Here is a 27,826-nt window from a genome sequence, read left to right as displayed (position 1 = left end):
ATGTCTGCATCTCGAAGTATCACGAACACGAAGATCAACGGCCAGGGGGGAACACGACGACTGCCACAGTCACCTCCAATGTGACCACCACAACCCAGACGTACCGTCTCATCGGCGACAAGTCGTCTGTGACTACCGTTTTGGAGGCCATAATCGCCCAATGTGGCGCAAGCAACTCCACCTCGTCTATCACTCCTTTCACCGGGTTTGACAACGAATCAAACTCGTCGCTTCCGAAACCAGAGCAGTTCGTGCAGTGGTACCGCGCCTCGTCCTTCGGGCTCTCTCTTGATGGATACAACAACACGGCCGCTTTACCATCGAATATGCCGCCCTCGAATACAACTGCCCCACCCAACATATCTGTCACCCCTCTACCTGCTTCTGTCAACACGACTTTCCTAGCCTGTCTCAATACCACCATCGCTGCTAGTCTTCCTCTGATCGACCCGGCCCACAAAAAGCACCTCTCGCAGGCGGCAATTGCAGGCATAGTCATCGGTGCACTCTTGGGTTTGATATTTTTGACCTACGTGGTAGTCAAAATCTACGGAGCTTGCAGGAACTTCATAGCGAAAAGGGCTGCACAGAAACAATACAAGGCCGCTGAACTTCCTGCGGCGGCACAAATGACTAGGAATGGCCGAGAACATTATGCGAGCCTCGATCCCCCGCCTCCGCCAATGTCCTTCGTCGATCCTTACGATCCTTCGGAACGTATTCCATTCCCCTCGCCTGGACACATTTCCGAGGAACCAAAATACTTGAAGCCATATTAAGGCGGTAGGATGATACCCATCGGCTACTTCTGATACCCGTCTTGTGATAAATATTTGTCTTATTCATATCTATCCTTATGGACTCAATCGCAGGTGTATTGTGAGGTTGTTGCATATCAATACGGCTATGCAGTACCAAAGCCTACTTGTTATCGCGTCAGACCAGATAAGGGCATGCTAGTTATTCACTAGGCATTGTTAGTCGTATGCCAATCATGCTCGTTGCAATCGCTACCCGCCGATCTATCCCTGTCCATGGCGGGTTCTTGATCTTGGTAGAGAATTGCCATGTCCCAAGGATCGGCGAATGCGAGTGATTGGTCGGAGACGTCTAAAGCGTCGGCAAAGGTTGTTGCTCCCGCCCCATGGGGTCTGTACCCTCGTAGACTCAGGATGATGCTTGCATGTAAGAGGATTTAGTAACAGGGATCGTTGTGCGAAAGATGAGGTGTATAAGTACCGGGAAACTGTCATCGACGTCAACACCTCCGAGAATGAGCCGAATAGGTTTTTTGTGGACTCATCTTCGACACTCTGAGAAGTCTCGGTCTGAGTCGGAACGAACGAAATCAGTAGTGAACCCAGACTCACGAAGTAGACGACGACGTTCAATAGATTGACTGAGAAAATAACGACGAAATGGGCGATCCCGTCCTAAGAGATAAGGCGCAGTCAGCCGTAGACAAGAACCCTTGGCTGTATGCAACCTACTCGTAGGAATCTATGCATAGTCCTGGGTGTATTTATGAGTTCTAACGCCATGTTACTTTTGTACTGCACATACGGCATTCTACCTCCTCCTTGTGAGTATTTCCTCAGCTTCCAGAGTGTCAGGATGATGATCAGACTATCAGCCACGAGCGGCACGATCCATATGCCTTCGTATATGGAGGATCGAGCGGCGAGAACACATCCGATGGCTATTGGTTTTTGTAGAGCTGCAGTATGTGTTAGAACTTGTACAGAAATCTCAATATCGAGACGCTTGTATGCCTTCGGTAATAACGGCGGCATGTATTCCAACCTGTGCCATGAAAAGTGTAACGAGAAGGAGTAGAACCAGTCGATTGCCTGCGTAAAGCGCGTTGACGCGAAGGATCATAACGACTAGCATTCCAAATATCGTGAACAACGCATAATCCTCCAGAGACAGCACGTACTCTGACATATTGCCATGACTACTGCACAACCAGCACCTTCGTACTTCACAAACCGTTGGCATCTAATGACGATTCGTGCTTAGTAGACAATACACCATCCATTCAGTATGCTTACATCTAGTCCCCGCCAGATCAATCGATTATCATTCACTTCCGCTTATATCTGCTTACCTCTGCAGACCACTCCGACTGGTATGCAACCAGAGTGACCATGAATACCAGAGGAGTCAAATAGCGGTTCAGAACAAATAGCACCGATACGCTGGCGAACGGCAGGTTCCATATCTTATCGACCTGCACCGGTGTCATGGTTTAATCAGACACGAAACATCGTACCACACCTCGTCTCCTAGGGTGAGTGCTGCGATTCTTGAATCAACCTGTAGCGTGTTTATAGCACAACTACATACCATGATCATATAGCAATATGCTGAGAAGGCTACTCTGAAACATGCCCTGCGCCTGACTAACTCCCGATCAGCCCAAACAAGTGAGTATCAGATCGACAGTACACACATGTCTTGGTTGGTACTCCTGAGCGCGTGCGTCGAAAGCACTCCGTTCATGGTGGAAATCGACGTGCACTGTGAATATCAAGTGAGAGCGGCAAGGCACTGGCCACTGGTTGGACAGCAAAGGGCACCAGCGTTTCAGGGTTATATATTGATCCATCGACAACGACTGTGCGCGGTGTGACGAATGAACGCGGAAGACGTGCTAGCAGAGGTAAGTACGAAGCCGTTTACGGGGCTCTCGTAGCAGGACCAGCGATCATCAGGCAGAGAAGCAGATATGATGAACGAAGACAAGACTACCTCACCAATTCAAGTCTATTGCGCAGGTTTCACGGGCGAATGTTAGCCACTTTCAGCTGTAGCCGCATTACTGGCATCTGAGGCGATGCCTCAAGCTCGAGTCCAGCGAGTACTTGGGAATAGCATTAGTTGCTGATGCTGCGGTATCAGTGGCGAAGTCCTGAGCGCGATCTGACGCCGTAGACAGTATGCAGGCATATCGTGGTTCGAACGTTCAAGCTTGAAGTTGCACCGCCATGGTTCTCCCGCCGAAGTCCATACCCCTTACGTTGCCGGCATCACGGCGGGCCAGAACGTCCACCGGTGAATTGGTCATCGTCTGCTGCGCACCTCCATTGTCTTCGACCACCATCACCACCTCTCGTGCATTGTCGGCGATCGTACACTAACGCTGCAACTCTTCAACCGCGTCGACGCCAGGGCGAGCCGCATCGAATGCCTCGTTCCACTCGCGATGGCTTGCAATGCCTCGGCAAACCCTTGCCACCCGTGAACCAATCTACAAAATATTGCGTGGCCACCCCATAATGTACGGGCCAAGAAGCGAGCCTTCCGGTGGCCTTGCGATTGGCTTGGGAATATAAACGGCCATCTCCCCTTCGGACCAGCGCGCCCCTTGTCACGACGGCAAACGCTCAGCAAGGTTAGCAGCTAACCCCCCCTTGTTATGTCGCCTTAGTGCTGACAAGTTTCCTGAGCTCAGATTTCCGTGCAGTCTGTATTGTCTTCCATTCGCGCCATCGTCCTTTCCAGTCCACTATGACCGAGTACGACTATTCTCCCGAAGCTTACAAGAGGCAGAAGGAAAAGAACGCCGACATCAAGCGGTGGGCCGAAGGCATTCGGCCTGACATCTCGGCGTCCAAGGCCAGATATCCGCCAGAACACATCGTCCCTCCTCCCACGGCTGTTCCGTCCTGCTTCTCTACATCGCAGGCGTCTCATCGAGCGGCGGACGACCTGGTTGATGTCCACGGCCTAACCTCCGGTCTATCACACAGGTCGCCTCGTGTAGCCCATGGAAGTTTCGGACTTGAGGATTCCGCCACGGCCCGCGTTCAGACTCCTCCCTTAATCGGTGGTTTCTACCCAGAGTACGCGCAGTCACCTGTTTCCAGTATCGCGTCGCCGGCTTCGTCACCTCCGAAGAGGAAACCTCGATATGACAAACAAACGGACAGCAATCCACCACCATTCCCTGTTCCGCAAATCGACATGGCGCTGGCTACACCACGGAAGACATTACGGAACTCTAAATCAACGCCTCGATTACTTGCGGCGTCCCCTCAGCATCACGCTGACCCAGCGCCGTTCGTCGGTACCTCGCTACCGGGTTCCCCGCCACCGTGCCGCTCAGCAAATGTATCCCCGAGTCGCGTTGCCCCGCCCGTGGTTCATGGCACCCCCATAAACGAGGTCAGGAGCGTCGTTGCTCCCGCCAATTCGGTGGTCGTGCTCAACACGCCGGGAGTTCTGACAGTTCCCGATGGGACGACAGTCTTCGTGAGTTCTCAAATTTCCTCTCGCTGGCTTCGTTTTGCTCACTTCCTTTGTCCCACAGTATTTGAACCATCCGAACACGCCGCCTACACATCTTCGCCATCCTTCCCCGCACTCGCTGGCTCCGTCTCCGGTACAGTCCCCAGCCCCTTCCCATGCATCTTCGGCAAATCTTTCCCCCCTGTCTCCTGCCGACAAGAGAGCCCTGAAGAAGAAACGGTCTTTCGTCGATAAGATCAGGGATAAGATGTCTTCGCTGTAATGAATCGTTGTGTACTCGATCGGAGCTAAAGGGCAGTTGGCGGAGATGGCGAATACATGGGCGAACTTACAGATATCAGCCTTGCTTTGGACTAGATGGCATTCTGTTGTTGCATCCCTTCTTTCTCCCTTCCGCTCACCTTCTCTCCTTCCCTGATGTGGTACTTTATCCCTATTATGAACGTCATGTTTATGAATATGAAAACGTCAGAAATTGACCTGGAATGTAATACGGTAAGGACACTCGTGTGATCAGTGAAATACTTGGTACACATCAATTTGTAGGTCAACGCGGGCCCTACCTGCATCCTCCAAGGCGATTCCAGAGTGTCTAAGCAATAGGCCGACTTAGTGCCTGACACCACTGGAGTGGCGGGCGACAGCCATGGTGGCAAATGTATGCCAGTGGTTGAAAACGTTGAAGAACATGCGAGTTCACGCCCTCAACCCGACTTGACCTAGTGGACGTATCATTGATCATCCCACAATTTCATAGATAGTTTCTGAGCCGAAGACGGGACAAGTTGATCGATGGAACGCCGTCGATTAAAAGCATTAACATAATGTACTTGACAGCAGGGTTGATACGGTGGCGGGAGAAGAAGCTCAAGTTTTCTTTCCTCTGAATGATCATCAGCGCCAGTACGACGAGCAGTAAGACCAGCCGACGTACCTGTTGGTCATTGCAGTCTTGTGTATTTCAAGCTTCTTCGCTAGAGCCGTGCTGTCGCCTTGAAGCACCGCAATGACTTCCCTTGCAAACCTCTCGCCCACGTACATCCCCGGTCTATGGTCGCTACCCTTCAGCATCCACTTCAATCCATAGTGTGTCCTCTGCCTCTCGCTCAACGCTACGGGCGTGTGCACCGTCTTTCCTCCCACTTTGATTGACTTGACGCGCACTGCGGGCGAGGCGTTGAGCACGGCCTGCCGCAGAATGGGCAGCGGCGGAGCGCGGGTGAAGGTATGGATCCATAGCAATATGCTGCTCGTGGCGCGAGCCGCTTTCGCGCGTTCTCCGTGCTTCATAATCAGGTTCGTAAGGAAGTGCAGTAAAGGGTCCTCTGCGGGAGGTATGTTGAGCCATTCGTGTTTCTCCCGTGTTGCGCGAGTGAAGGCAGGTCGTTCTTCGCTCTTGGGCGGCAGGGATTCGATGTAGGCTCCGAGATTAACGGGAGCATCGGGAGAGGTTGGGAGGGTAGAGACGGCTCGACGACATGCAGCCGCCAGAGCTGCTTTTGACGCAGCTGGGCGAAGAGCCGCGAGCATTACAGAGTCCAGGTGGAGGTGTGTCGGTGTGCGTCGTGCTCGGTCGCACTGGAGGGATACAGCCACCTGCATATTCCGACATCACAGATATTTTTGAATTAGGCAACCTACAAAAAATTGATACGGTTGCTTTCGCCCACACTAATTTATTATAGTTCACCCCGTAAGCCGCATCAAACGTTGTATTAGCATCCGATCAAGTAGGCACCAGGACACAGTTATCTCACATCGGGCGATACTAAAAACAAAATGAACGTATATGAAGAGATCAATGCTAGGCAGAGCTATAAAGCGAGATAGGCATTATACTGTCAGTAACGCGGATAATCCTCGAATAATCCTCCGAAGAGGAATTGGGGTTGTAACCAACGGTGATTACATTCTTGAGCACGCTAAGCAACTCATACCACATCTTAGAGAGGCGGCCAACCATGTTCTCGGGGAAAGGTCGGAGAAGTCAGGGAGCAGCGTAAGATGATGTGTGTAGCGTGACGTGTTGAGAATGCAACGGCGACTTTGTGCTAGGTTCTGGGCGACGGTAGTAAGAGATACGACACGTTATCGGGCCAAGGCAGCCGTACGGGCGCATGATGCGACCGGTAGTGAAACTGTGCGTACTCAGAAGATGTAGATCATAATTGCCGCACCTAGGTCATGGTGTATTACCAAGCGAAGGGCAGAATGTGCATATCGAGTGGGAGACATACTCCAGAATCTGAGAATAGCTGACCCAGCACAGACTACTGACCACGGAGGAGGCAGCAGTAGGTTCGCGGTGTCGACTAAGACGCGACGCGCACGCGTCGTGGTCACAGGTCACATGGTATTACTCACACCAAAGTCGATCCGAATTCGGACGGTGGACGACTTACTTCGGCCTTACACACGCATTAGTTATGCAACAACCAAATGCCCATCCTATGATTCAGGGGAACGCCTGCTGGCCCCATTATCTATGCTTCTGCACCACGAATGCGGCTGTTTCGGATGGACATTTACTGTTGACCCGTTTTGTCATTAAGCTTCGCCCATATCGAGTCTCGGAGGAATCTCTTCTCAATACCGATCAACCTCGTTCAGCCACCTCTGTGCGAGCGACGGCATGATCTTCCCCCGTCACCGAGAAAGCGCCGTTCGACAAAACTCCCAGCGGGTCTCTTATCATGGTGGTCATCACCTCTTATATCGATGCCATATAAGCACGACCCCACCAAGAAGTGGGTCGCTTTCGACGGAATTGGCGCCGCCATTGATCAAGCAAGGATCGAACGTCAGCACAGGACAACCCTTCTTGGCTAGCGCGTCGATCAAAGGACATTCATAGCCTGCCGAGCCAGTCATAGCTCGATATATTGATACCGTGCGCATTGTCTCTCGCCAACGCGTGGCTGATGCTCGCGGACCCTTTGCTGACAACCCTACGATGAATTCAGGCGAATTCCTTGAAGGAAGGGAGAAAAATACTGGAGGGATCATCGCACGACGTTCGCAGGCCGCATCCCGTATTTGGGGTTGCCTTAGCACAGCCGGAAAGGTATCATTCCTCAACATCCATAATCATTCGAGCCTTCATGGTTAACAGTATCTTGCTTAGGAGGAAAACGGTCGGGGCTAGCGAGGCATATATTTCAGAGCAGTTGCACGACCAATTTCCGATTCTTAGCGAGGCTCGAACTCTCCTTTGAGCAAGAGGACAATTAGGCGACTGTCTCTAGTAAATGGGCCTCCTCAAGCGCATCATTATCCTATAAAATGCAGCGGATGATCCTTAGTCAGTCTCTCGCGGCCATGCGTATCAGCAGATCCTGAGAGCTTACACGTTATTACAGGAAATACCCGGAGGAGATCACGGAGGATGGGCCTACTTGACTTGAATTATGACGTCCTGGTGCAAATCATAGCGGAATTCGACAAACCAACCCTGCGTCAGTTTATGGTCACCAACCATACCGCGTATGACCTGGGTTTGCCCATCCTCGCGTCATCTGTGATTCTTCGTACGCCTCTTCAGCTCTCCAGCTTCTGTCACTTTGCCCTTTCGCGCGCAGCCAAGCACATCCCTCGTTTTCTGCGGACTCTCGATCTCTCGGGCAGCGCGCTCAAGTTTCCAATGGATGTCGGCCTGCTCGCGGACCTCCTGACGCAAGCAACGGGGCTGGAGGAAGTCCTTTTGTGGGACTCCGAGCGGATGATGTTCAATGATCCCCGAATACGGGCGGCCATTGCATCTCGCACAAGCATGGTCCGCCTGGTTCTGGGAGAAGGCGCAGGTAAACTAGCGGACGCGATGCTACGGTCTTTGACGTCGCCTCTTTCCTCTCTCATCATTGGGAGACGGATGGCCCCTGCCCCAAACTTCGAGATGATCCTTCCGTGGCGATCGACCCTGAGGCGCCTGAAACTTTCGGACTTCGCGGCAACGAGTATTCCTCTCCAAGCTCGCTGGACCCAGTTGACCCACCTTGCTCTGTTCGCTCCTCGAGTGAAGCGCGCCTTGCTCTACGTCGCATTCCCGAATTTACGCCAGTTGCACCTGGAGGACATGGCAGTCGTTGAAGACCTACATGCACAGAACACATGCGACGTGCGTCTTGCATGGCCACATCTTGACGCCGCCACCGTGGATCTCCTCAGCATGTATCATTACCCGTTATACTCGAATGTCAGGCGCTTGGAGGTGACCAGTTTTGGATCGACCGCGTTGTATCACGCTCAGCAGGATCGCCTTCGTGAGAGTTTCTTCTCCGGTCTGGCGGCATCTGGGCCCATGAATTTGTCGATGCCCATCCTATCGGAGGAGTCCGAGTTTTGGCTGCGCGTCGCAATTTGTGCGCCAAGGCTGGAGGTCCTGCATCTGACGCTTTTGGTGGACACGGATATGGCCATCTTGCGGACGGTTCTGGTACGTCTATATTCTCTCGCTCAAGATCCATTTACTTACAGCGTCTGCTAGCCATGCATATCTGGATTACCAATCAAGTACTTCTGCCTCGAATTCGACTGTCACCATCCTGTCATATCCATAGGAGCGGTACAGGAGCATTCTGCGTTCTGCACCTTCGTTGCCGACTTGATAAGGCCGATCGAACGTATCGAACTCCTTTGGACGAGATCTGGTCGGGAGATATCGGCCAGCTCATACCGCGCTCGACGGATTCCAGGGCGAGTCAGGGGATCGCATGAAGCCGTCGTGGAACTGGAGTCGGAGGACATGCGTCGCGCTATGAGGCGTTTCTATGGCATTGAGCACATAGTGGTGGTACCATGAGTCCACCACACCACCACCGATCTTGTCCGATTTGTTTTTTTGCTTGAGGGGTTATGTACGGCTCAGCTTTGGGGCTACATCCATGTACCGATACACGCACGATGTATAGTAGGCGCTCTCTCACTTTGCAGCCTCATCGAATCGGTGTTCAATCGCGTTCTCACTCGACAGGTTGAATTTGCAATGATAGATGTGCGACAACGATTCACGGTCAACACGGCAGTCTGCGAGGGTCTCCGCAAGGCAAGTCGTCCTGACCTATTGTCGACGACGCCAACTGCACGATCCGCAATCTGTTACCACGGCCAGGAGAGGCTAAGGACAAATGTTCGCCGAAGGGTGTTTTCATCCCAGTAGTCACTTCGCTGCACGTTCGTGGAGGACAAGCGTACACGTCGTAGTGCGTAACTTCGTATCGTACCCCGGAATGCAAATGAGGAGGAGGCTGTTTGCTATGGCGGTGGCTTGAACAGAATTCTCGCACATACACCACATGGATTGGAGGACGTTTGTGAGGTTGGGAGAACGAGGCAGGGATATGAGGTACCAAAAAGCCGGAGTAACCGCGGAGATGCATTGCACGTTGCTCGATGCATACAATCGCGCCATCCTCAATGTTATCAGAGCACGGGCAAAAAGGTTGGGATTGCTGACGACGCTCGTACGACTACATCGCAGCGAGGTAACGGGCAATGCAAGGACATATATGTCGTACCCTGGTGGGGAGTGTGCCATCATCGTCAGCGCCTCGTCTATACTGTCCACGTGAACAGCCTACTTTGATACACATGAGCTTGCGAATGTGTGTTCCTCAGAGTATGCGTCCTTATTGCTGGGTACGCGTTCTTATCGTTGAGAATAGAGTTGGATACGGCCTGCTGCCAAAAATGGCACGTTGAAGCTATTGCGCGCGGGAAGGCCCCCAGAAACCCACGAAAGGCGCGCTAGACCGCAGGAGCAATAATGCGTGAAAGGACACAATCCTCGCCGATGCATTCCATCAGTGGCCCCATGCGTCGCGGTGGAATAACATAAGCAAGGAGCCATTGCCGGTCCCGCTCTAAAAGTTGAGCTACCGTTCATATGAACGACAGCCTTTCCAATCCCATAGCCGGAATAAGCAGGCCGTAGGATTTAAACTGCGCCTCGTCCGGAGTTAGAGAGCAAGTCACAACAGCCTCCTGTTGATGCGACAAGGCGTCGAGGGCCAAACCCTGCGTCCTCGACCATCCAGGACCACGTATCCGAAGGGTCGACGGACACGGAACGAGCGTCATCCGCGAAACTTGTGAAGGACGTCCCGGTGCGTACGCAGTTCCCGCACTTGATGACTTCTCGTTGGGTAATGCCCGGGAGAGAGCGGCGAGACGGGATGCAACGCGTGCAGGCCGTAAGTTGCGGCAGGAAAAGCCGATTGGAAAGTGGCGTGCAGGCAAGGATGATCCATCGGGCCGTAAATGGTTGCAGCTGGCGGGCGGACAGTCCGAGGTGTTCACGGGGAAACATCAACGGAGAGTCCCAGGGGCGATTCATAGAAGGGTCTCCTCTGGTTTTCGGTCGAGTTGGCGCGGTTCCATGGGCCAAGAGTTCGACATTGCTGGTGAATAGCAGATCCTCGAACGACGATGATGTGCGAGTGGCGATGTTCGCTGGGCCACCGACCAGCGTCTTCAGAGGAGTGCAGACTATTCCTAACGACGAGGTGGTAATACAGGGCGAGAGCTGCCAGTCCAAGATCGAGTTTCATCGGACCGCTCGCGGTGAGACTTGCGGGCCGCGAGGTATGAGGTGCGTCTGACTTGAGACTTCACGAGGCGTGACTCTCGCCGGGTGGGTGCAGCCTCTGATTTCAACCTGGCCGTGCAAGGGACCTATTGTAATCTGTATTCGATGGTCGGGCATGCACGTTGAGGTCCAAGGACGCGTCAAAAGGACGTGTCTTGATCGACGAAGACCGGGCGGCTTGAACGGAGGGAAGGATATCGTTTCGCGAGGTCGGCTCTGGGACCCGTTGGGCGTCGATAGGCCACGGGACCAGCGATGGGCCTGGGAGAGTGCTCCGGCTCCGGGTTCAGGTTAGGGCGACAGAGCCGACGCACGTATCTGGGCGCTGGATGACGGTGGAGGTCTTGTGATGCGGAATACATACGAGACCGCAGCTTCATGTAAGACGGCTTCACCCAGGTTTCATATCTTGGTCTGGAAACGTCTTTCGTCCGACGAGCACGGGACGGCCCGTTGACCCGCAACCTTCGCGAAGGGAGCTCCGCTCAACCCCCGCAACAGTCCCCCGCTCTCCGCACTCCGCGGGTAGCTTCTCGTGGGGTACGAGTACGAGAGGAGTGTGGGAAGAAGAGGTACGTAGAAACGTGCTGAACGCGCGGTTGCTGAGCTCGATCAGAAACCGGCCAGAGGTTGCGTTCTGGACTGGGCAGAGAGGGGCAAAGGGTATGTGAGTGGGCGGCGCTCCGAGGTGTTAAGAGCGGAGAGGGAGAGGCGGCTGTCGCGCAAGGGTTTCAATATATGAACGTTGGAGGTTGGCTCTGTTCAGTAGCGGGTTGCGGAGCCGCTGGTTCACGTGTCGCGTGGGAATACCGAGGGCAAAGCGGTCGTTCTCCTCTCATCCTGTCCTTCTGACACGGCGTTCCTGGGTCATCGGACCGACGGGCGGCAAGCAGGCGATGATGCAATATGCGATTCATGTACGGAATGCATCGACTCGCGATACCCGCCAGACGGGGGGAACCGGGAAAAGGCGGCGCTGAGGCCTCTGGATGGGCAAGGGCGAGATGAGGTCTTGTGATACCGGTGTGGGGACGTGATCTGAGCGGACGTCAGAGGAGACTGCTCTGTCGAGAAAACGAGAAGAACGCCACGTCCCGCGCCCGCTGTAGGTCCAGCCAGCCGGTGTGCGATCCTCATTGAACAATCCGTCCAGACTTGGTATCGCTGGAGACTTCGTGGCGCTCGGGAGGGGTCATGGGGGAGAGGGTGAACGTGCTGGTCGCGTGTACGAGTCGCGCGTTGGGTTGCCGGTGCTGGGGCAGAACGCTGGCCAATGAATTGAGCGAACGTAGATGTGTTGGGGAGAAAGCAAAGGACGTACAGATGATGGGGGCCAGTGGGAGTTCTCGGGTCCAGGCGAGGGCGATCGAACGATGTTCTGGCGCTGGGATGACGATGACATCGGGGTCGTGTGATGCGCCTTGTCGCGTGAGAGCGACGGATTGCTTGGACGATCCTCCTTGCGCAGGCTTTGAAGGGAGGAAGGGGAGATCCGGGGGTCTATTGCAACAGGACCGTCAGCAACCAGAGTCGGATAGGGCTGCGGGCCGCGGAAAGATGAGACATACCGCCGCTGTGGATCTGACTGAGAGGACAAGAGGGTCCGGTCGAGAGGTCGTACGGCGCTCGATCAGCAAGCCGAGGTGGCTGCGGACGAATTCATATCCGAGTGGATGACGATCGGGGAGACATCATCAGCAAGGTCGCTGGACCTTCGTGGCTTCGTGGCGCTCGCAGCCGACACGTCAGGTTACACAACGTGCGTATCTGGAGGAACGAAGGGAAGGTTAGGTCAGGTGAAATGCAGAGGTGTCGATGGCGTGACGTACTGAACGGAAAGGACGGGTTCCTAATCGTAAAGTCCGCTGACGGGTTGGGATATCATGGGACCACCTCCTATGATGCGTAGAAGTTTGAGTTGGAAGGCGCCGACGATGCTCCCGCGACCATAACGCGGATCGGGTCCGAACGAGGATTCGAGCGATACGGTCAGACCGGGCTGTAAGCCCGGCGTTGCAGAAGACGAGGCTGATTAGCCGTAGTATGTATGGCGCTCCGCTCTCGTCTATTCTGGTATCGATTGCGAACGAGCGTTTCAGCTCTGCAGGGAGGGTAGGTTATTCTTGTGCGTTTGCTCACGGCCGTCTTCGAAGGGGTCAGACGGCGTTCGTAAGGATGGTGACAAGATGCGGATTGACTCACGGGTGCGCAAGGATGAACGGAGAAAACGCGCAGGTCGCTCCACGGCTGGAGATGTGGCGTTGCTTTGTTGGGCGCGTGTTTCGAGAGCTTTTCGTAGACGGCGTCATGACGTCCATTCCAACGAACGCGGTCGGATGCTGCACAGCTGACCCTCACGGGGGGACTGCGGCCTAGCTCTGGGACGCTGAAGGCCGTGGGGCGGCAGGCAAGGTCGTTCGGGAGCAGGAGCCGCCGGCCGAATGGGGGAACAAGAGCAGGAAAGGAGGCACTGTCCAGTTACGCCAGGAATATCACCGTAACAGATGGCGGCGCGGTTGGCACAGCGAGCACGCAGAAATATATAGCGGGCAGCTGAGAGTCTGGTAGCATCGTGTTTCCCCGCGTCGAACAGCCGTCGCCCCTTCGTCGTCGTCGCCTCCCCGTCCAGGACAGTCGAGCAGGTACTTCGGCCGGTGCGTCCCGAAAAGGGAAAGAGAGAATAGGAGGAGCACCGCCACCGCCAGTTTGCCTCCGAGAGCCAACCCCCAAACCCAAACCTTGTCGGTGGCCCTTGTTCTGTTTCCGCCCGGGTGGAGTGTTTCTCCTCTACGAGCGACACGAGCGGTGGTACACGGGCTGTACCAGCTGCTATAAACCAGAAAAACACAGACGAGCCAGTCTCAGACGCACCAGCGGTTCGTCATCGCCCGACAGAAAACACGCCTCTCCGGTGCGTCGTCCACGCGTGTCCCGCGTCCCCCCTGATCAGATCTGCTCACATGCGAAGGTGGCCAGCAGGACCAGCACACAATAGTCGCGGTCTGGGCTCGTCCTCCCGTTCAAGTTGCCGCAACGGTTCGTATTTAACTCGCAGGAAGGCCCGCGAGCACTTCCAGCCAGCCAAGCGAGCCAGCCAACCGCTCCAGCGAATCACGCAGCGCACGCACGTCCCCCCAATCCACCGTGAGTCGGCCGCGCGCCCCATCCCTCGATCGTTATCAACCTCGTCGCTCACCCGGATCATCCCTCTCTGCATCCCAGCCGTCCGCCGCTTACCTACTCACCCTTCCGCACGCTCGCTAAGCCCACCTCCGCCGCTTCTCCTGCGAGATTAAGCTTCGTGCCGTCCCGCGCAGCACAACTTCAAGGGTCGATCCCATCCCTTCTTCGGCCAGCGAGATACAGATATATAAGACCCGCGTCCCAGCACCCGCGGGCCACCCGGACAGCCACGCCCCGCCGCCACCGCCAGGTCTCATCTCCATCTCCCAAACCCGGTCAGTAGCCGTTACGCTGTGCACCGGCACCACTCCTCACCATCTCTTTATCCTCCCTCACCTTTCGCAGGGAGGTACATAAGCTACCCAGCACGCCTTCCCTCGCCGGCCCTGCCTCTCTCCATCCCTCCTCCTCTCGCCCACCATGACCGAGTACGACTACTCCCCGGAGGCGTACGAAAAGTACATGGCCACCCAGGCCCGCATCGCCAACTGGGTCAACAACACCAACGCCCACGCCCGCCAGTATGCCAACCCCTTCGTCCGCTCCTCCTCCTCTTCCTCCTCCTCTTCGGGTCCTCCAACGCCCGCACCGAGGGAGTACCGCCCCACGACGCGCGAGCGCCGGATATCCAACGCGCCCGCTCAGGTCCCCTACCGGACGAGCACCCGGAGCAAGACCGTCAGCCCCTCCCGCGGCCCGTCCACTTCGAGGCCCGGCCCGACGCGGTCCATGACCACGCCGCATCAATATCCGCAACAGCAGCAGCATATCTACGCCCCGACGCCGGTCAAACCGCCGCCAGGGCCGACCTACGCCGCCGCCTACACCACCGTCCCCCAGCAACAGACCATGTACGGCCCGTATCCCAAGCCGCACCACCATGCGCCCGCCCCGGTCCCGGTCGTCTACGCCGGCCAGCCGCCCAAGCACACCTCGTCCACCTCCCGGCGCGCCCAGACCTCCGCGACGACGACGTACCCGTACCCGCCGACGGCCGCGTACGCCCACCAACACGGCCACGCGCGCGGGGCGAGCGTGCCCGCGGTGCAGTACCAGACCTACGATCCGCGCTCGGGGCGCGAGGTCCGCCTCCCCGCGCCCGCGCCGGGCCAGCAGTACGTCGTCATCCCGCCCCGCGGCCACCGCGCCGAGCTCGCCGTGCGTCCCTCTCCCGCTCGCTTCTCTTTCGCCCTCGCGTAGCTAACACGTTCGTCGAATGGGTTTTTTTTTTGGACAGACCCACTCGTCTCGCACCCGCTCGTCCTCGCGCTCGTCTCAATCGCCCGCGCCCATATCGCCCGCCAAGAGCAAAAAGTCGCAGCCGCTGCTGAAACGGCTGCTCACGAACCATATCGGCGGCTGGGACCGTCGCGGGCGCGAGCAGACCCGCGTCGAGACCAACGGCACCTCCAGCGGTGGTTTCTGGAGGCCCGCGCGGAGGAGGAGCTACTAGGATGTGCAGGCTGCCGCGGCAGGCGGCGCGGGAGAGGGTAGGAAGGATCAGGAACGTGGGCGGAAGGCGACGCGGAAGGTGCCGACACCAGCGGCTTCGAACGTGATTTCGAACCCGAACACGGGGAGGAGAGGAGCTTCGGCGGGCGCGTGGATCGCCAACGATCGAGGAAGGGCGACGGGGACGACGCTGCATCGCCAGCCGCAACCGTATCCGGCACCACCGCAACAACACCTATATCCTCAGCGGAATCCGTATCGTCCAGGCTACTAGCCCACACGGGGAAGAAAAGACCTTGATCCTGCGTGGATCGGGAGGGATCGGGGAACGAGCTCGAGAAACATCGCATCGGTACCCGCACTTGGCACCACCCTCAGCGATATCCTCAGCGATATCCGTATTGCGCAAGCCCGAGAGGCTTCCGTATGGGCGCGGGTTGGCCTGCTGCAAGCCGCACGCCAGACTGCTACCGAAGCTTCCTCGAGATCTCTCCGGCATCTTGCGACGCAACGCTTGCCTACTCCGGCGCTAGCATACCGACGAACAGCCGACGACAAGCGCGAGGCTGTCGTCATTGCGATCGTGCGTCGGCAAAAAACCCGTGTCGGGCCACGCGGTTTTACTCCTCTCCTCGTCTTCACGATGGACGTGCTGGATCAGTTTCGTCAAGATTTGTCCCGCCTCTCGTGGATCGTTGCCCTCTGCCCTGATCCGGGCAGCCATGCGATGCCGCACGGATTTGCCCGCGGTCATCCCGGCGCTTTCCCGCGGGTATCTCAGGACGCCAACTCGTCATCATGACGCCTGACGTGCTCTCGTCAACGCTCGGACGGCTCTCGCATCCTGAGCTTTCGGTCAAGACGACATGCACTCCACCCGCGTCATGAGCTCCCTCTCCTTCACTCGAACGTGCATGGCCCTCTTACCTGGTTTGCATGCATCCAACCCATCTCATAGACACCATGTGCCCTCTACCCGTTCATGAGGTCATCTCCACGTCTCCTCCACCACGTCCATCCAAAACACGGCGGCATATAGAGCCTCCCCTCCCTTAATCGTTATTTGTACATCGCCTCGGACCTTTTGACCCTTCACGGATCCGTTATCTTATGACTCGGTTCATGCAAAGAGACACCCCACGACCACCCATTGTTTTCATATGTAGCAACAGCTTCCGTGTACATTTCCTCTTCACCCTTTTCCCGACTTCGCCATACTTGCCCCGCGAGTCGGCTAAGCCTGACGAACCCTTTGGCCTGCGGCCGAGGGCGAGCGCGGTCGGCTCTGTAGAAAGTAGAATATACCCCACTCTTCATAGAGTAATAGACGAGACGAGATGCAATGCCAACGATCGTTACGCCTTTGATCGAGGAAGAGAAGTCTCATCACCAGATAATTGATCCTCGGACACGACAGGGACGCCTATCTAAGTGCATGTAACGTACAACAACAAATGCATCGCCGCGGACGACAACCCAACCGATCGACGGCAAACAGACTGAGATCACCACGACAACACCTCGCGCAAAATCTCCTCTTCCTCCGGCGTCTCCGCCTCCCTCACCACAATCTGCGCCCAAAAGTTCGCGTCGAACCACCGGTTTCCGAGCGGCAGCAGCGTGCGCGCGAGCGCAAACAGGCCCTTGCCCTTCCTTACCTTCTCCAGCGCGGCGTCGTACGACGGGTTGTCCGGGTCGATCGCGCGGTACGCGGCGTGCTCCGCGACGGTCATCACCTTGAGCTGGACCGGGTGCATCATGTAGCTGAGCTCGATCACGGGCGGGAAGAAGCGGTCGGGCAGGCGCAGCTGCGCCTTGATCTCGTCGTTTCGTCGGGACAGGTCGTACCGCGTCACGGCCTTGACCATCTCGTAGTCTCGAAAGCTCAGCGTGTGCAAGTCGCCCACTGGAAAAAAAGTCGGGCGTGCGATGAGCGAAAGCAAGTAGGAGAACCGGGCTTCGGGCTCACGTCGAGATCTCAGCTTGAAGTCGGTACAAAACTCCCGGTGATCGGCTTTCCAATCATTCTCCTGGCATGCCGACGAGCAGTACCAGGTATGGACGCATCCAGAGCATCGCATGAACGTGTCTCCAGAGTCCTTCAGTCCGCACTGGCACGGCGTATTCAGCGTGGACCTCTCGCTTGCCATAGTGGAGAGAACGAACCGATTTGCAGACGACGACGACGCGCGGTTTCGCTGCGGTGTAAAGGATGTCGCGTTCCATCACCAGCACCATAAACGTCTCCCACAAGTCCCAGACGGCATTCATCCTGGGATCCGACCTAAATAAGCGGCTCTCGTCTATCGTCTCCACCGCTTTCAATACCACCCGCAGCACCGACCTGTACACCAAGTACGCGCACAGACGATGCAGCGCCTCTTGGACGCCGCGGACATAATCCTCAACGGCCGTCTCTATTTTCACGAACTGGATTAGATATGCCGCCTGTACCAAGGCTTGGATGATGCCGTTCTTGACGGCTTGGATCACCCATGGGCGACCCGGCGCCACGCACGACATTATAGTGAAGAAACCGGCGGATTTTGTGATGCCCGCCAGAACATGGTGTGCATGGATCGGAGAGTGAACCGCCTTGGCCAACAAGCCAGCTCCTTTAGACATGAGCGTCATTGCACCCTTCTCCAAGAGAGACTGGACTATATCAGACAGCGTGGGCTCTCCGTATAGGGACAAAAAGTAAACAACATCCATGTCATTCGTCAAGTCGTAGTGCGAAGTGAGTTTTCCGTCCATGTTGTTGATCGTCCGCGAAAGATGGCAGAGCGCGGACGAAACAAAGGACGGGACATCAGAGTCGACGAGAGCGGATAGGAACGATCTAAGAGGTGGATCGTGGCTAGCTATGGCAGATGCCCAGAAGGCATTGATAGCACTGTATTCCCAGCCCTGGCGGCACACGGCATTGATTTTGGATCTTTGCGCAGCCAAGATCCACAGATCCGCGACAGGCCGAACGAGGTTTAAACCTAGGAGGTCCATCTCCGCACCGATGGCGCAAAGTGGCCTGAAGACGTCGGAAATGGGGCGGAGGGAGCGCTTGACGGACGGGCGTCTGTGTGCTTCCTTGGGGAGTATGCATTGCCTGATGATGAAGACGATCCAGGCAGAGATGTCTGCGATGTGAGGAAGTAGGATCCTGGCTTCAGCTTCATCGACGACAGCAATTCCAGAGAGTCCCATGAGCGCTGTTAGAGCAAATGCAGGTTGCAGACGCGACGTATTGTCGGTACGCCCATCAGGGCCGACAGAAGGCACCGATTTAGAGTCTAGGTGAAGACAGAAAATTGGAGTAGCATCGGATCGGAACTCCGGATGAAGGTCAACGAATGTTACAAATCGTCGCAAGTCGGTGATCGTCGCGTATGGCGGTCGAGCAGCTTTTGATAGTCTCTGCGTATCGTTCGTTCAGTGCGCCTATCGACTATTCATGAGCGGCATCCACCTCGTATTCCCGGCGATTGATCTGAAGGAGGCCTTCTCCATGAGCGCGAACTCGTCCAGACATTGTGAGTAGGAGAGATGACACGCCCAGGATCAGTTACCAGCGCAGATCCAGTACGAACGATTTCTCGCTGAGGGAAACGCTACCGGTTCAGTCAACGTTGCACAACCTGCCGAGCATCTAGGGTGAAACTTGGCGGGTATGATATGGTGCTCACGCTACCTGTATTCGGTCCCAAGGAGCCGACGTTGTTCGACGAAGGCAGTCGTAGTGACCGCCAGGACAGAGCTGTGATCATCGCGGCAATGCAGCGGCAATGCGGTAGAATGCAAAGCGCCCAAGTCCGAATTCGCAGTGACCCTAACCCCAACCGGTCCCACCTTGGCTTACACTCAACGTCATCATGGCTACGTGCTATATGTACTGCGACGGTACGCCGGGCAGGTTGTGTTCAGGACTCCTCGTTGACCATCTCGTTCGCCATGCAGAAGATATCGAAATTCATCAAAGGACATGTCAGATCTCAGTCTCAAGGAGATGTCTCCGCGCAAGTTCATCTAGCAAATGATGCGTTTCCCCAAGAACAGGATATATACCGATACCGCAAGCAGCGCGGTGTTAACCTCGGTCAGTATTGTGAACATGAATCGCAACTCAAGTCTCTCACCTGATGGCGTAATCTGTATCAGGTTCATGGTTTGTTCTCGAGAAGTGGATAGCAGACAGCCCCTTCCGGTCAGCGGCTTCTCCAGGCTCAAGCGACCTCGACGTCGCCCGTGGCGAGAATGCAAGGGCTATCCTCGAGCACCACTGGGACACCTGGATCACAGATGTGGACTGGGCTTATGTCGCAAGTAAGGGCATCAATACCGTCCGAATCCCCGTACGTAGCTTCTCGTCGTTCATTCTCGTCTTCATTGATCGCATGGGCAGATTGGTTATTATCACCTCTGCGGAGCGGACCCTTCTGTGCTACCTGGGACCGACTTCGCGGACTTCCAGCACGTATTTGAGGGAGCATGGCCTCGTATCACTGCTGCAATCGAGAGCGCTTACCGACATGGTATTGGCGTACTCTTAGGTATTCTGTTGCACATTCGCGCAACCTTCCCCACTAATTCCCTTGCTAGATCTCCACGCCGCTCCCGGTAAACAGAACCACGATTCGCATGCCGGTACCTCGAACAATCCAAAGTTCTTCTCCAATAAAAAGCACATGCATCACGCCGTGCACGTTCTTGAGGTCCTACTCTCTCAAGTCAAGGCCTTCTGCAATTCCAGGTCTCCCCCGTTACCTAATGTGGTGGGCATCGAGCTCCTCAACGAGCCGCAGCCGAACGGCAACCACAAGGCTCTGGAAAACTGGTACACCGACGCTACCCGAGCGCTACGCTCGATCGATAGCACGATTCCCATCGTCCTCAGCGATTGCTGGTGGACGGAGAACTATGTCAACTACGTCGCAAGCGCGAAGACGCCTCTACTCGTGATCGACCATCATCTTTACCGCTGTTTCACATCTGGGGATGCGGCAACGCCCGTCTCGCAACACATACAGAACTTGTCGGATACCAACGCGGGGACGCCGAAACAGTTCGCTACGGCCGTGGAGAAACTCGAAAGCGCCGGCGGTGGCCTGATCGTCGGAGAATGGTCAGGAGCGCTGAATCCGAAGTCGCTCGAAGGGCTCGGGTCCAACGAGTCGGCGGCGAAAAGGGATTACGTCAAAGCAGAGCTCGATCTCTTCGAGCGCCTATGCTCAGGATGGTTCTTCTGGACGTACAAGAAGGAACATGGGGGCGATACGGGATGGAGCTGGCGGACGGCGGTGGAGCAAGGCGTGTTTCCTCCCTGGATAGGTCTACGAGCTTCTCGTACCGTCGACGACCCGAACGAAATCCAGGAAAGGCGGGACGCCGCGCGGGATAAGTCGTTGGGTACGCTGACGAAAACTTAGCCGCCTTGGCTCCTATGCTCATCAGACCATGATAGCGGACCATTCTAATTGGTGGTCTCAATATCCGGGCCATTATGAACACTGGCGTTTCGGAGAAGGTTTTGTCACTGGGTGGGACGACGCGTACAGATTCTTCACCTCAGTGTCTCCGGGCATACCGGTTCCTGAGATCGGGCTCAAGGGCGCTTGGGTGAAACTGCGCCTCTCTGCGCATGTGAACGAGAAAGGCGGCGAAAAGAGTGCTTGGGAGTTGGGTGGGTCAAAACATCTTATGAAATCTGGCCGTCAGTTGATGATGTTCTCTCAGAGCACGGCGTCAAACAAGGGATCGACCAAGCAAAGGCAGATTTTTGCCAGTACTACTGTTGAACGTCATCCAGTTCACATCGACATCGTCCTACATATTGTACATATAAACATAGTCGTAGCGATGGTAATGTACTGTCCTTTCCAATCTAGATCATACGTACGAAGGAGAGCAATGGAAGTGATATATATAGATTTTGTCATGCACATAGTCGTCGTCCAAGATCGTCAGCGCGGTCCCACCATCAGCTTCACGTTTTCGAATCCTTCGTGTGCCGCTCCCGCGCGAACCAAACCCTTGAACATGTAACGGTCCAATAAATAGTCGATCCTCTTAACTCCTTGGCTCGCTTCCGCCTGCTCAGCCATTACAGCCCGATTAGATGCCGCACGGCATCGGCGAGTGTAGGCGCGAGATATGGCTACCTCCTCCGAGTACGACAAGCGTGCCCAACTGCGTAGAGAAGTTATCAACACGTGTCCTCATATCGATAAAGGACGGAACATACTCGAGATGGGTGATTTGAGTTTGCAGATGCTGATAGACAGCGAGAAGCACATCACGCAGGGTGATAGGAACCATAGAACCGCCACTCGGGCTCGGGATCTCTAGAAGCACGGATCTCGGAGAACGCGAGTATTCGAGGTCGATCGGCCATTGCGGTATGGCGTCGCAGGTGATGCGCATGCGGTAAACCGGCGGATGGGTTGCGGGTTGGTCAAAGTCCGCTACCGCGAGGGGAACCGCTTCGCCGTCGTGGCGGATCTTCATGGGACGAAAGGTGCTCGCGCTGAGGTCGAAGACAAAGTCCGGGCGGGGTGATGCGCCATTCAGGTACGGGTGAATCTGCATAGGAGGAGGCGGGGGTGTTGCGGCCGGCAGCAGCATGGGGGATACCGGCATGGGTGAAATAGGCTGCATCACCGGCTGCATGGTGGGTGTGCAGAGGTACCATGGCTGAGTGAACATGGGTGGTGTGGCCGTGGATCCCCCGAACGACCGGCTCCTGTGATGCCCCGGTGCGAACGCGGCCTGGGGGTGAAGATACCCGGCCTGGGGCAGGGGCACAAAGGTCTGAGGAGGCGTCGCGAAGGAAGGAACCTGCATCGGGGGCGCGTGCCATGATCGCGGCCGGGACGTCAGGGGCGGGACGTCGTCGTCATCCTCGAAGCGCACGCGACGCGAACTCCCGGTAGACGGTGGTGCCGGCGCGAACTGGGGCGGGATGAAAGGCGACGGCGGGGCCTGGTTGAAGTACGGCACTAGGTACGGGCTTGGAACGTACGCGGGGGGATTGTACACGAATGGGCCAGACATCGCGGATGGGCTGATCGCCAGGAATTTCTATCCCGCCCCCGACGCTGGTGTCTCAAAAGGGATGCGTTTGCGCCTCCTGAGGCTGTGTGCAACGAGTAGAGAGAGCGCACAGGCCCGCACTTTGCTGTGCGAGGTCCCGGCTTTGCGAGGAGCAGAAAACAAGTAAAGGTGGAGCCGACGAAGGGGCAGAGAATAATCTGAGCCTTTTTGCTTTGGGTATCTGCCAGCGTTATGTCTTATACATCCCGCGGGCGCCTAACGGTTGATTGCACCCAGTATCGATGATTTCCGAGCCTTTCGGTGAATTCCAGATCAGCGATCGAAGACCCCGGCGTCGCGACGGGAACATGTCAAGGCGCGGGCTATGTGAGTGAGCGCACCTACCGATCAAAGCCTAACGAGCAGGACGTCCACGCAGATCCAATTGGGCTGGGAGAGGAAGTGGAGGAGATCTCCTCGAGTCGGCGTGCACAGGCCCCCGCACCGTCGCCGAGGCACCGCCGAGAGCGGTTGCCCGGAGTCGGAACACAGCCTCCAGGGGAAACCACCGTGGCGACGCCCATCACCGATGCATCTCATGCACTGACGGTCCGGCCCTTCGCTGCGACCCGGGCTGCAGCTTGCAAGCAACGCCGAAATTTTGCGTGTACCGTTGGCGCACCGGTAGACCGCGGTCCTTCGAAGGTCGAAGCTAGCGCTTGGCGACGTGGTGAGCGCAACTTGACCGACGCTATACTTGGCCTCGGTCGGCAACATCGATGCCTGCCATGGCGGCCAGGAAAAGTTATATGAGGTGCGTATGGGAGCTGCCGGCAGTGAGAACGCCAGTGACGTCCGTGATCGTCTGAATGATACGGTAGAGGCGAGTACACCAGTCCTAGCTGCGGTCTGTGCGCGATCCCTCCATTCACCGTGATTTCGACGACGACGACGGCATAAGTAAGGAACCCGGAATGGGACGCATGTGCACGGGAACTTGGTAACTGTGAACATCGTCATGCCGGTGCACCCGCAACCCCGCGAGGTGGCTTAGGCAACTGAAAGGGATAAGGCAAGTTTACGGTATCGCTTTCGGGACTCAGAGCAAGGTACCGGTACTACATTGTGTTAGTACAAGTTTGGCATGTCCAGTCTCAAGAACATGGCGTAAGTACTCAATACAGCGTGCCGCAACCGAGTCCGTAGTAGCACTGCAAATTCGCAAGCTGAAACCATTAAACTCTCTTGCAGTTTGTCACACGGCGCAGAAAGATGAAACTTGCTTATGTTCGGCAGCGGATCAAATTTGTCGTACACCTAGAGGAGGCACTGATTGGGCGGCATTGGGCGATACACGTACGGAAATCGATGATCAGAATGTGTTCGTGTTGGGCAAACCGGCGTTCCGTTCGTGAGATTCATTATGATCCTATCGTAACGTTCTAACTAAAAGTACAATTCCTTATGTTCTACATCATCTACAAACCGTGTTCCTTATTATACACAGAAGCTGCTCTTTTCGGTACCCGGGAGGTATCTTCATTATATGCAAGGTATTCGTGACGGGATATCCATCTGCTCTCCGAAAGGCGGCGAAGGCCAGACACGGAGCAACCTGGAGCAAGTGAAAGGAATGACAAAGGTCGTGTCCTGCCTGCCCATCAAAAAATGATCGACACCGTCGACGCTGTCGGCGATGTGCGAACGTGGGCGCTCATCACGGCGATTACGTGCGACGACCCTTGGATGGGTCGCGCGATATACGGTTCTTGAAGAAACCGATGATGGGTTGATCCTTCTTCTTTGTCAACCTTGACGAGGAAGTGGGCGAGATGGGAGAGGTTGGCGACGAGGACGTCCGCGAAGAGCTCGACTAGAGAAGGAAAACAAGACGAAACGTAAGCGCGTGTTACGAAATGACGAGGAAGCAGACTCACCATGACTTCAACGCGACCGCCGGGGGGAGGATACACGATATAGGTTTGTCCTGGTCGGGGTGCCGGGATCTCCACGCGCCGCGCGGAGGCATCGTAGGTAACATATCGCACATTCGGGTTGGTGGACGAGTAGGACGTGGAGCCGGGGGGTGCATGAGAGCTCGACGGTTGGAAGGTCGTGTAGTATTGTCCAGGCGGCGACGACGAGTACGCGAACTGCGCCTGCGGAGAGTAGACCACGTGTTGGGCGGTGGCATGGCTTGCCGCCGGATACGTGTATGTCGCCGGGGGACTGTATACGTAGCCCGCATGGGATTGATGTGACGATGTAGGGGAGGCGTGCGAATGGGAAGAACGGGGGCTGGACGGCGAGAGCGCCCGCGTTGCGGAGCGGGTCGGGCTCAGCGTCTTGGACCTCCGCAGGTCTCGGTCGTGCCGCGAGGAGGGGCGGCGGGAAAAATGCGACGAATCCGACGAGGTAGACGGCGCGATGGACGACGGCGCGTGCACGAAGGGGTTCTTGTATCGGTGCGCTTGGGAGTTGGTGGAGTCGACCCAGTCGGCGATGCGCTGCTGCCTGGCGAGGTACTTCTCGTAGGCGTCGGGGGAGTAGTCGTATTCGGTCATATCGCGGATCCGTCACAGGGAGCGGGAGGAACAGTGCGGGGCGTCCGGGATTGGCGATGTGGGGAATGCGAGAGAATAGGCAGGAGGCGGAGAAGCAGCTGGGGGTTTTGTAGTCCTACGGAAGGAAGGGGAGAACCGTCAACGACATGAAGCTCGGAGGACCGTCCCGGGGCGTGTTGCGGCCTACCCAGTGGATTATGCAAAATGTGCAAGCGGATTACGCTTTTACTGGTTGACGTCCGAGAGTCCGAGGGGCTTTACGTGGATCAAAGCCTCGAGGTGATTGACACGGGGTGGGCGAAGGTGCCGAGACGAGAAATCTCTTGCCGGTTTATATGCGCTCTTTGTGGGGGGAGGGGTCGGGTCGAGGTCCTACGGGGCCCAAGACCGGGACTGAATGCGCAGACAACTCAGGTGATGCGTGCGCAGGTCTAGTATTTCGGTTGCGAGTTGTTGGAGAGAAACGCGGGACCTTCTTGCAACGAGGCGTACCGGAACAGCGCGAGAACCGCGTAATGACGACAGCCGTTGGGAGAGTGGGGCACCGTGTTGGTTGAGAGCGAACCGACATATCCTGCCCGGTCTTATATCCGTGAGGTGCTGTCCGTACCGCCAGCAGGCTGTTGTTGTACAATTGCGAGGAAGACCCGCCGTTGCAGAGCCCGGGACAATGATGGCGGCGCAATCCGTGGCTGTGTCATCGCTACTTGCTCTCTTTGTCCCAACTTTGTCAACTTCGGACGGGACCGGCCGGCGGCGATGGGCTGGCAGCTGTGTACTCCATCGACTCGCGATCCAAGTTATGGTCTCGCGCTGAAACTCATCTCGACAACACGTTCTGCATCTCCTACCGATCGGTAACAGCGATATGAAGAGTTCGCGTGTCCTCCGACAGTCAGTTCGCTCATCAGGATCAGATCAAGTTATGGTCTCGCGCTGAAACTCATCTCGACAACACGTTCTGCATCTCCTACCGATCGGTAACAGCGATATGAAGAGTTCGCGTGTCCTCCGACAGTCAGTTCGCTCATCAGGATCAGATCTAGCCTCTTGCTCCTTGCATGGATGGAAATGCCTTGTCGCTGCTTCTTCTATGCTGTCTCCGCAGCCTTGCTACTGTGAGGGGGACACATGCATGTGTTACATCCGTGAGGCGGAAATGGAGACCGGTACCGTCACGTCTTCTCAACTGCATACCCTCAGCGCCCACTGCCCACCACCAAGGTTGGCTTCGCCATTCAAGGGAGGGGTTCGCGAAGCACAATCACTTTGTACTCGTATTGGCTTGGACAGCATCTCTGTCTATTGTATGGCGAGCCATTCGTCCGTGCGAACCCCTCAACTGCAAAGGACCGTGGAAAGTGAGAGTGTTAACCCCGTGACGCTAAAATTGCTTCTGATAGACGCTCAAAGATGCAGTAGACATAGACAGACCTGCTTCAATCTGGACATCGTATGTGTTCAAGATCGGTTTGAGATAGCGGCCGCCAATGCAGCGGGCTACTCGACTCTCACCGGCGTTCTTCTTCTCCCGGTGGTCGTTGCGTATTAGCCAACAGCACTAGGTTTGCATGATGTGTGGTGAGACGCGTTCGACAAGTTGGCGCCGATTTCGCAGTCGATCGCCTTCCCTGATGAAAGACTATCCTCTCGCTCCATGGCCTAGGCTAGAGTGGCACATCTTGGCATTGAATGTCTCTTCGTTCTATCAGGTGTCGAGTTCGTGGACCTGTTCGCTCGACGAGAGCGTCATGGCAGATCTTCCCGTCGACTTCGCACTGATGACGTTTCATCGCAGTCAGGTGGTCACCAGACCACCCAGCCGGACCAATCATGTGTGCCAGGTTACTATGTTTCCTCCCATCCGAAGCCGACTCAAACATGCCCATCTCGCGCCTTTTGTAGCCGCAGCCAGAGGCCCGGACTCGTCGTCGATTTACGAAGGTGCCGTGGAGTGTCCTGCCGTTATGTGCTAACGAGGCGCGCTCTAGGTCGTATGATGCGACATCCCATGCGGGTTTAGATGCTTTCATGACATTGCTACTAAGAGGTTCTTGTCACTCAACGGTTAATGACATCTGCATGAGATCACTGTAGGTTCCGTGTGCCCGTCATGATGATGCTTGCCCAAGCTCGCCGCTTGCCATGATGGCGCAAACAACGACGGCGCGCCGGTTTTCTTGGCACCCAACCTGCGATCCGCTCATTCTAGAAGCTGCGCAGTCGAGGCTCGCGGAAGTCTTCGAGCCATGCCGGCCTCAGCTTGTCATGGCACGTAGGCGCTTGCGACCTGTGTTTTATCGTTCCATGTCCCTGATATCTGAGAATAGACGGTCACTGGAATGTCATCTACGAGTGTGCGGTATCCTTGCATTACCTTTCCACGATTCACGGGTGACTCAGGATGTAGCCATGTTTACTATCGTAGAATGAAGCCTTTCTGATTCGGTGAACCACCAACAACGATAAACACGGGTAAATATTCCAGTTAATACTTCTACGGCCTTTGACGGAAGCATTGTACTACTGAAATCCTGCGGCACCGGCTACGGTTGCCGAGCGGGGTCAAGTTGCGCGTGTTCGACTCCGGGGCATGCAGCATATGCGTCTCGTATGAGTACGTATGGTACAATTAATATATTTTTTAAGGTTTTAGCTTGATCTGAGCTTGGACGTGGTAGGTAGGTAAGTCGGAGAAATTTTTTCCATCACTTGAACAGGTTACCTCAAATACTCGTGGGAATCTTATTCTCACTGGTCCCGA

General features: G+C 55.9%; 8 protein-coding genes across 8 annotated transcripts; 4 read left to right on the top strand and 4 right to left on the bottom strand.

Moving 5' to 3' along the window:
* The first annotated feature begins 3,116 nt into the window (after positions 1-3,116).
* Positions 3,117-4,682, top strand: PUNSTDRAFT_52629 (uncharacterized protein). Its single transcript, XM_007384030.1, has 3 exons — positions 3,117-3,397; positions 3,458-4,257; positions 4,316-4,682. Exons 2-3 carry the CDS (start codon positions 3,514-3,516, stop codon positions 4,514-4,516), a joined length of 945 nt encoding a protein of 314 aa, XP_007384092.1. The 5' UTR covers positions 3,117-3,397; positions 3,458-3,513; the 3' UTR covers positions 4,517-4,682.
* A 366-nt stretch (positions 4,683-5,048) lies between these two features.
* Positions 5,049-5,784, bottom strand: PUNSTDRAFT_102901 (ribosomal protein S7; the record flags this gene model as incomplete). Its single annotated transcript, XM_007384029.1, has 2 exons — positions 5,049-5,137; positions 5,189-5,784. The coding sequence occupies 2 exons, from the start codon at positions 5,782-5,784 to the stop codon at positions 5,122-5,124; spliced, it is 612 nt and encodes a 203-aa protein (XP_007384091.1). The 3' UTR covers positions 5,049-5,121.
* Positions 5,785-7,036: 1,252 nt separating this feature from the next.
* Positions 7,037-9,211, top strand: PUNSTDRAFT_52628 (uncharacterized protein). Its single transcript, XM_007384028.1, has 5 exons — positions 7,037-7,144; positions 7,218-7,318; positions 7,379-7,555; positions 7,614-8,686; positions 8,738-9,211. Exons 4-5 carry the CDS (start codon positions 7,640-7,642, stop codon positions 9,050-9,052), a joined length of 1,362 nt encoding a protein of 453 aa, XP_007384090.1. The 5' UTR covers positions 7,037-7,144; positions 7,218-7,318; positions 7,379-7,555; positions 7,614-7,639; the 3' UTR covers positions 9,053-9,211.
* A 352-nt stretch (positions 9,212-9,563) lies between these two features.
* On the top strand, positions 9,564-16,613 carry PUNSTDRAFT_52624 (uncharacterized protein). Its single transcript, XM_007384027.1, has 7 exons — positions 9,564-9,768; positions 9,831-12,103; positions 12,159-12,337; positions 12,406-12,604; positions 12,667-12,982; positions 13,040-13,654; positions 13,709-16,613. Exon 7 carries the CDS (start codon positions 14,441-14,443, stop codon positions 15,218-15,220), a length of 780 nt encoding a protein of 259 aa, XP_007384089.1. The 5' UTR covers positions 9,564-9,768; positions 9,831-12,103; positions 12,159-12,337; positions 12,406-12,604; positions 12,667-12,982; positions 13,040-13,654; positions 13,709-14,440; the 3' UTR covers positions 15,221-16,613.
* Positions 16,614-16,977: 364 nt separating this feature from the next.
* Positions 16,978-19,001, bottom strand: PUNSTDRAFT_134537 (uncharacterized protein; the record flags this gene model as incomplete). The annotated part of the gene is made up of 4 exons (XM_007384026.1): positions 16,978-17,378; positions 17,442-17,583; positions 17,639-18,886; positions 18,939-19,001. The coding sequence occupies 4 exons, from the start codon at positions 18,999-19,001 to the stop codon at positions 16,978-16,980; spliced, it is 1,854 nt and encodes a 617-aa protein (XP_007384088.1).
* Positions 19,002-19,420: 419 nt separating this feature from the next.
* On the top strand, positions 19,421-20,895 carry PUNSTDRAFT_113745 (glycoside hydrolase; the record flags this gene model as incomplete). The annotated part of the gene is made up of 4 exons (XM_007384025.1): positions 19,421-19,565; positions 19,628-19,821; positions 19,872-20,019; positions 20,069-20,895. The coding sequence occupies 4 exons, from the start codon at positions 19,421-19,423 to the stop codon at positions 20,893-20,895; spliced, it is 1,314 nt and encodes a 437-aa protein (XP_007384087.1).
* Positions 20,896-21,254: 359 nt separating this feature from the next.
* PUNSTDRAFT_102896 (uncharacterized protein) lies at positions 21,255-22,759 on the bottom strand. The gene is made up of 2 exons (XM_007384024.1): positions 21,711-22,759; positions 21,255-21,655 (listed from the first exon to the last, which is right to left on the bottom strand). The coding sequence occupies exons 1-2, from the start codon at positions 22,517-22,519 to the stop codon at positions 21,430-21,432; spliced, it is 1,035 nt and encodes a 344-aa protein (XP_007384086.1). The 5' UTR covers positions 22,520-22,759; the 3' UTR covers positions 21,255-21,429.
* A 1,271-nt stretch (positions 22,760-24,030) lies between these two features.
* Positions 24,031-25,200, bottom strand: PUNSTDRAFT_120611 (uncharacterized protein). The gene is made up of 2 exons (XM_007384023.1): positions 24,436-25,200; positions 24,031-24,371 (listed from the first exon to the last, which is right to left on the bottom strand). Exons 1-2 carry the CDS (start codon positions 25,060-25,062, stop codon positions 24,225-24,227), a joined length of 774 nt encoding a protein of 257 aa, XP_007384085.1. The 5' UTR covers positions 25,063-25,200; the 3' UTR covers positions 24,031-24,224.
* Between the last annotated feature and the right edge of the window lie 2,626 nt (positions 25,201-27,826).

This window comes from Punctularia strigosozonata, assembly GCF_000264995.1.
Source record: "Punctularia strigosozonata HHB-11173 SS5 unplaced genomic scaffold PUNSTscaffold_7, whole genome shotgun sequence".
In the NCBI taxonomy this organism is placed as follows: Eukaryota; Fungi; Basidiomycota; class Agaricomycetes; order Corticiales; family Punctulariaceae; genus Punctularia; species Punctularia strigosozonata.
Note: the sequence above shows the minus strand (reverse complement) of the source record. Positions and strands in the feature narration are given on the sequence as shown.

Coding starts and splice junctions, on each gene's coding strand:
- PUNSTDRAFT_52629 (XM_007384030.1), top strand. CDS start 3,514: ATGACCGAGTACGACTATTCTCCCGAAGCTTACAAGAGGCAGAAGGAA. Junction 4,258..4,315: donor CCGATGGGACGACAGTCTTC/GTGAGTTCTCAA, acceptor TTTGTCCCACAG/TATTTGAACCATCCGAACAC.
- PUNSTDRAFT_102896 (XM_007384024.1), bottom strand. CDS start 22,519: ATGTCTGGCCCATTCGTGTACAATCCCCCCGCGTACGTTCCAAGCCCG. Junction 21,656..21,710: donor ACTCAAATCACCCATCTCGA/GTATGTTCCGTC, acceptor TTCTCTACGCAG/TTGGGCACGCTTGTCGTACT.
- PUNSTDRAFT_52624 (XM_007384027.1), top strand. CDS start 14,441: ATGACCGAGTACGACTACTCCCCGGAGGCGTACGAAAAGTACATGGCC.
- PUNSTDRAFT_120611 (XM_007384023.1), bottom strand. CDS start 25,062: ATGACCGAATACGACTACTCCCCCGACGCCTACGAGAAGTACCTCGCC. Junction 24,372..24,435: donor GCGGTCGCGTTGAAGTCATG/GTGAGTCTGCTT, acceptor TTCCTTCTCTAG/TCGAGCTCTTCGCGGACGTC.
- PUNSTDRAFT_52628 (XM_007384028.1), top strand. CDS start 7,640: ATGGGCCTACTTGACTTGAATTATGACGTCCTGGTGCAAATCATAGCG. Junction 8,687..8,737: donor CCATCTTGCGGACGGTTCTG/GTACGTCTATAT, acceptor AGCGTCTGCTAG/CCATGCATATCTGGATTACC.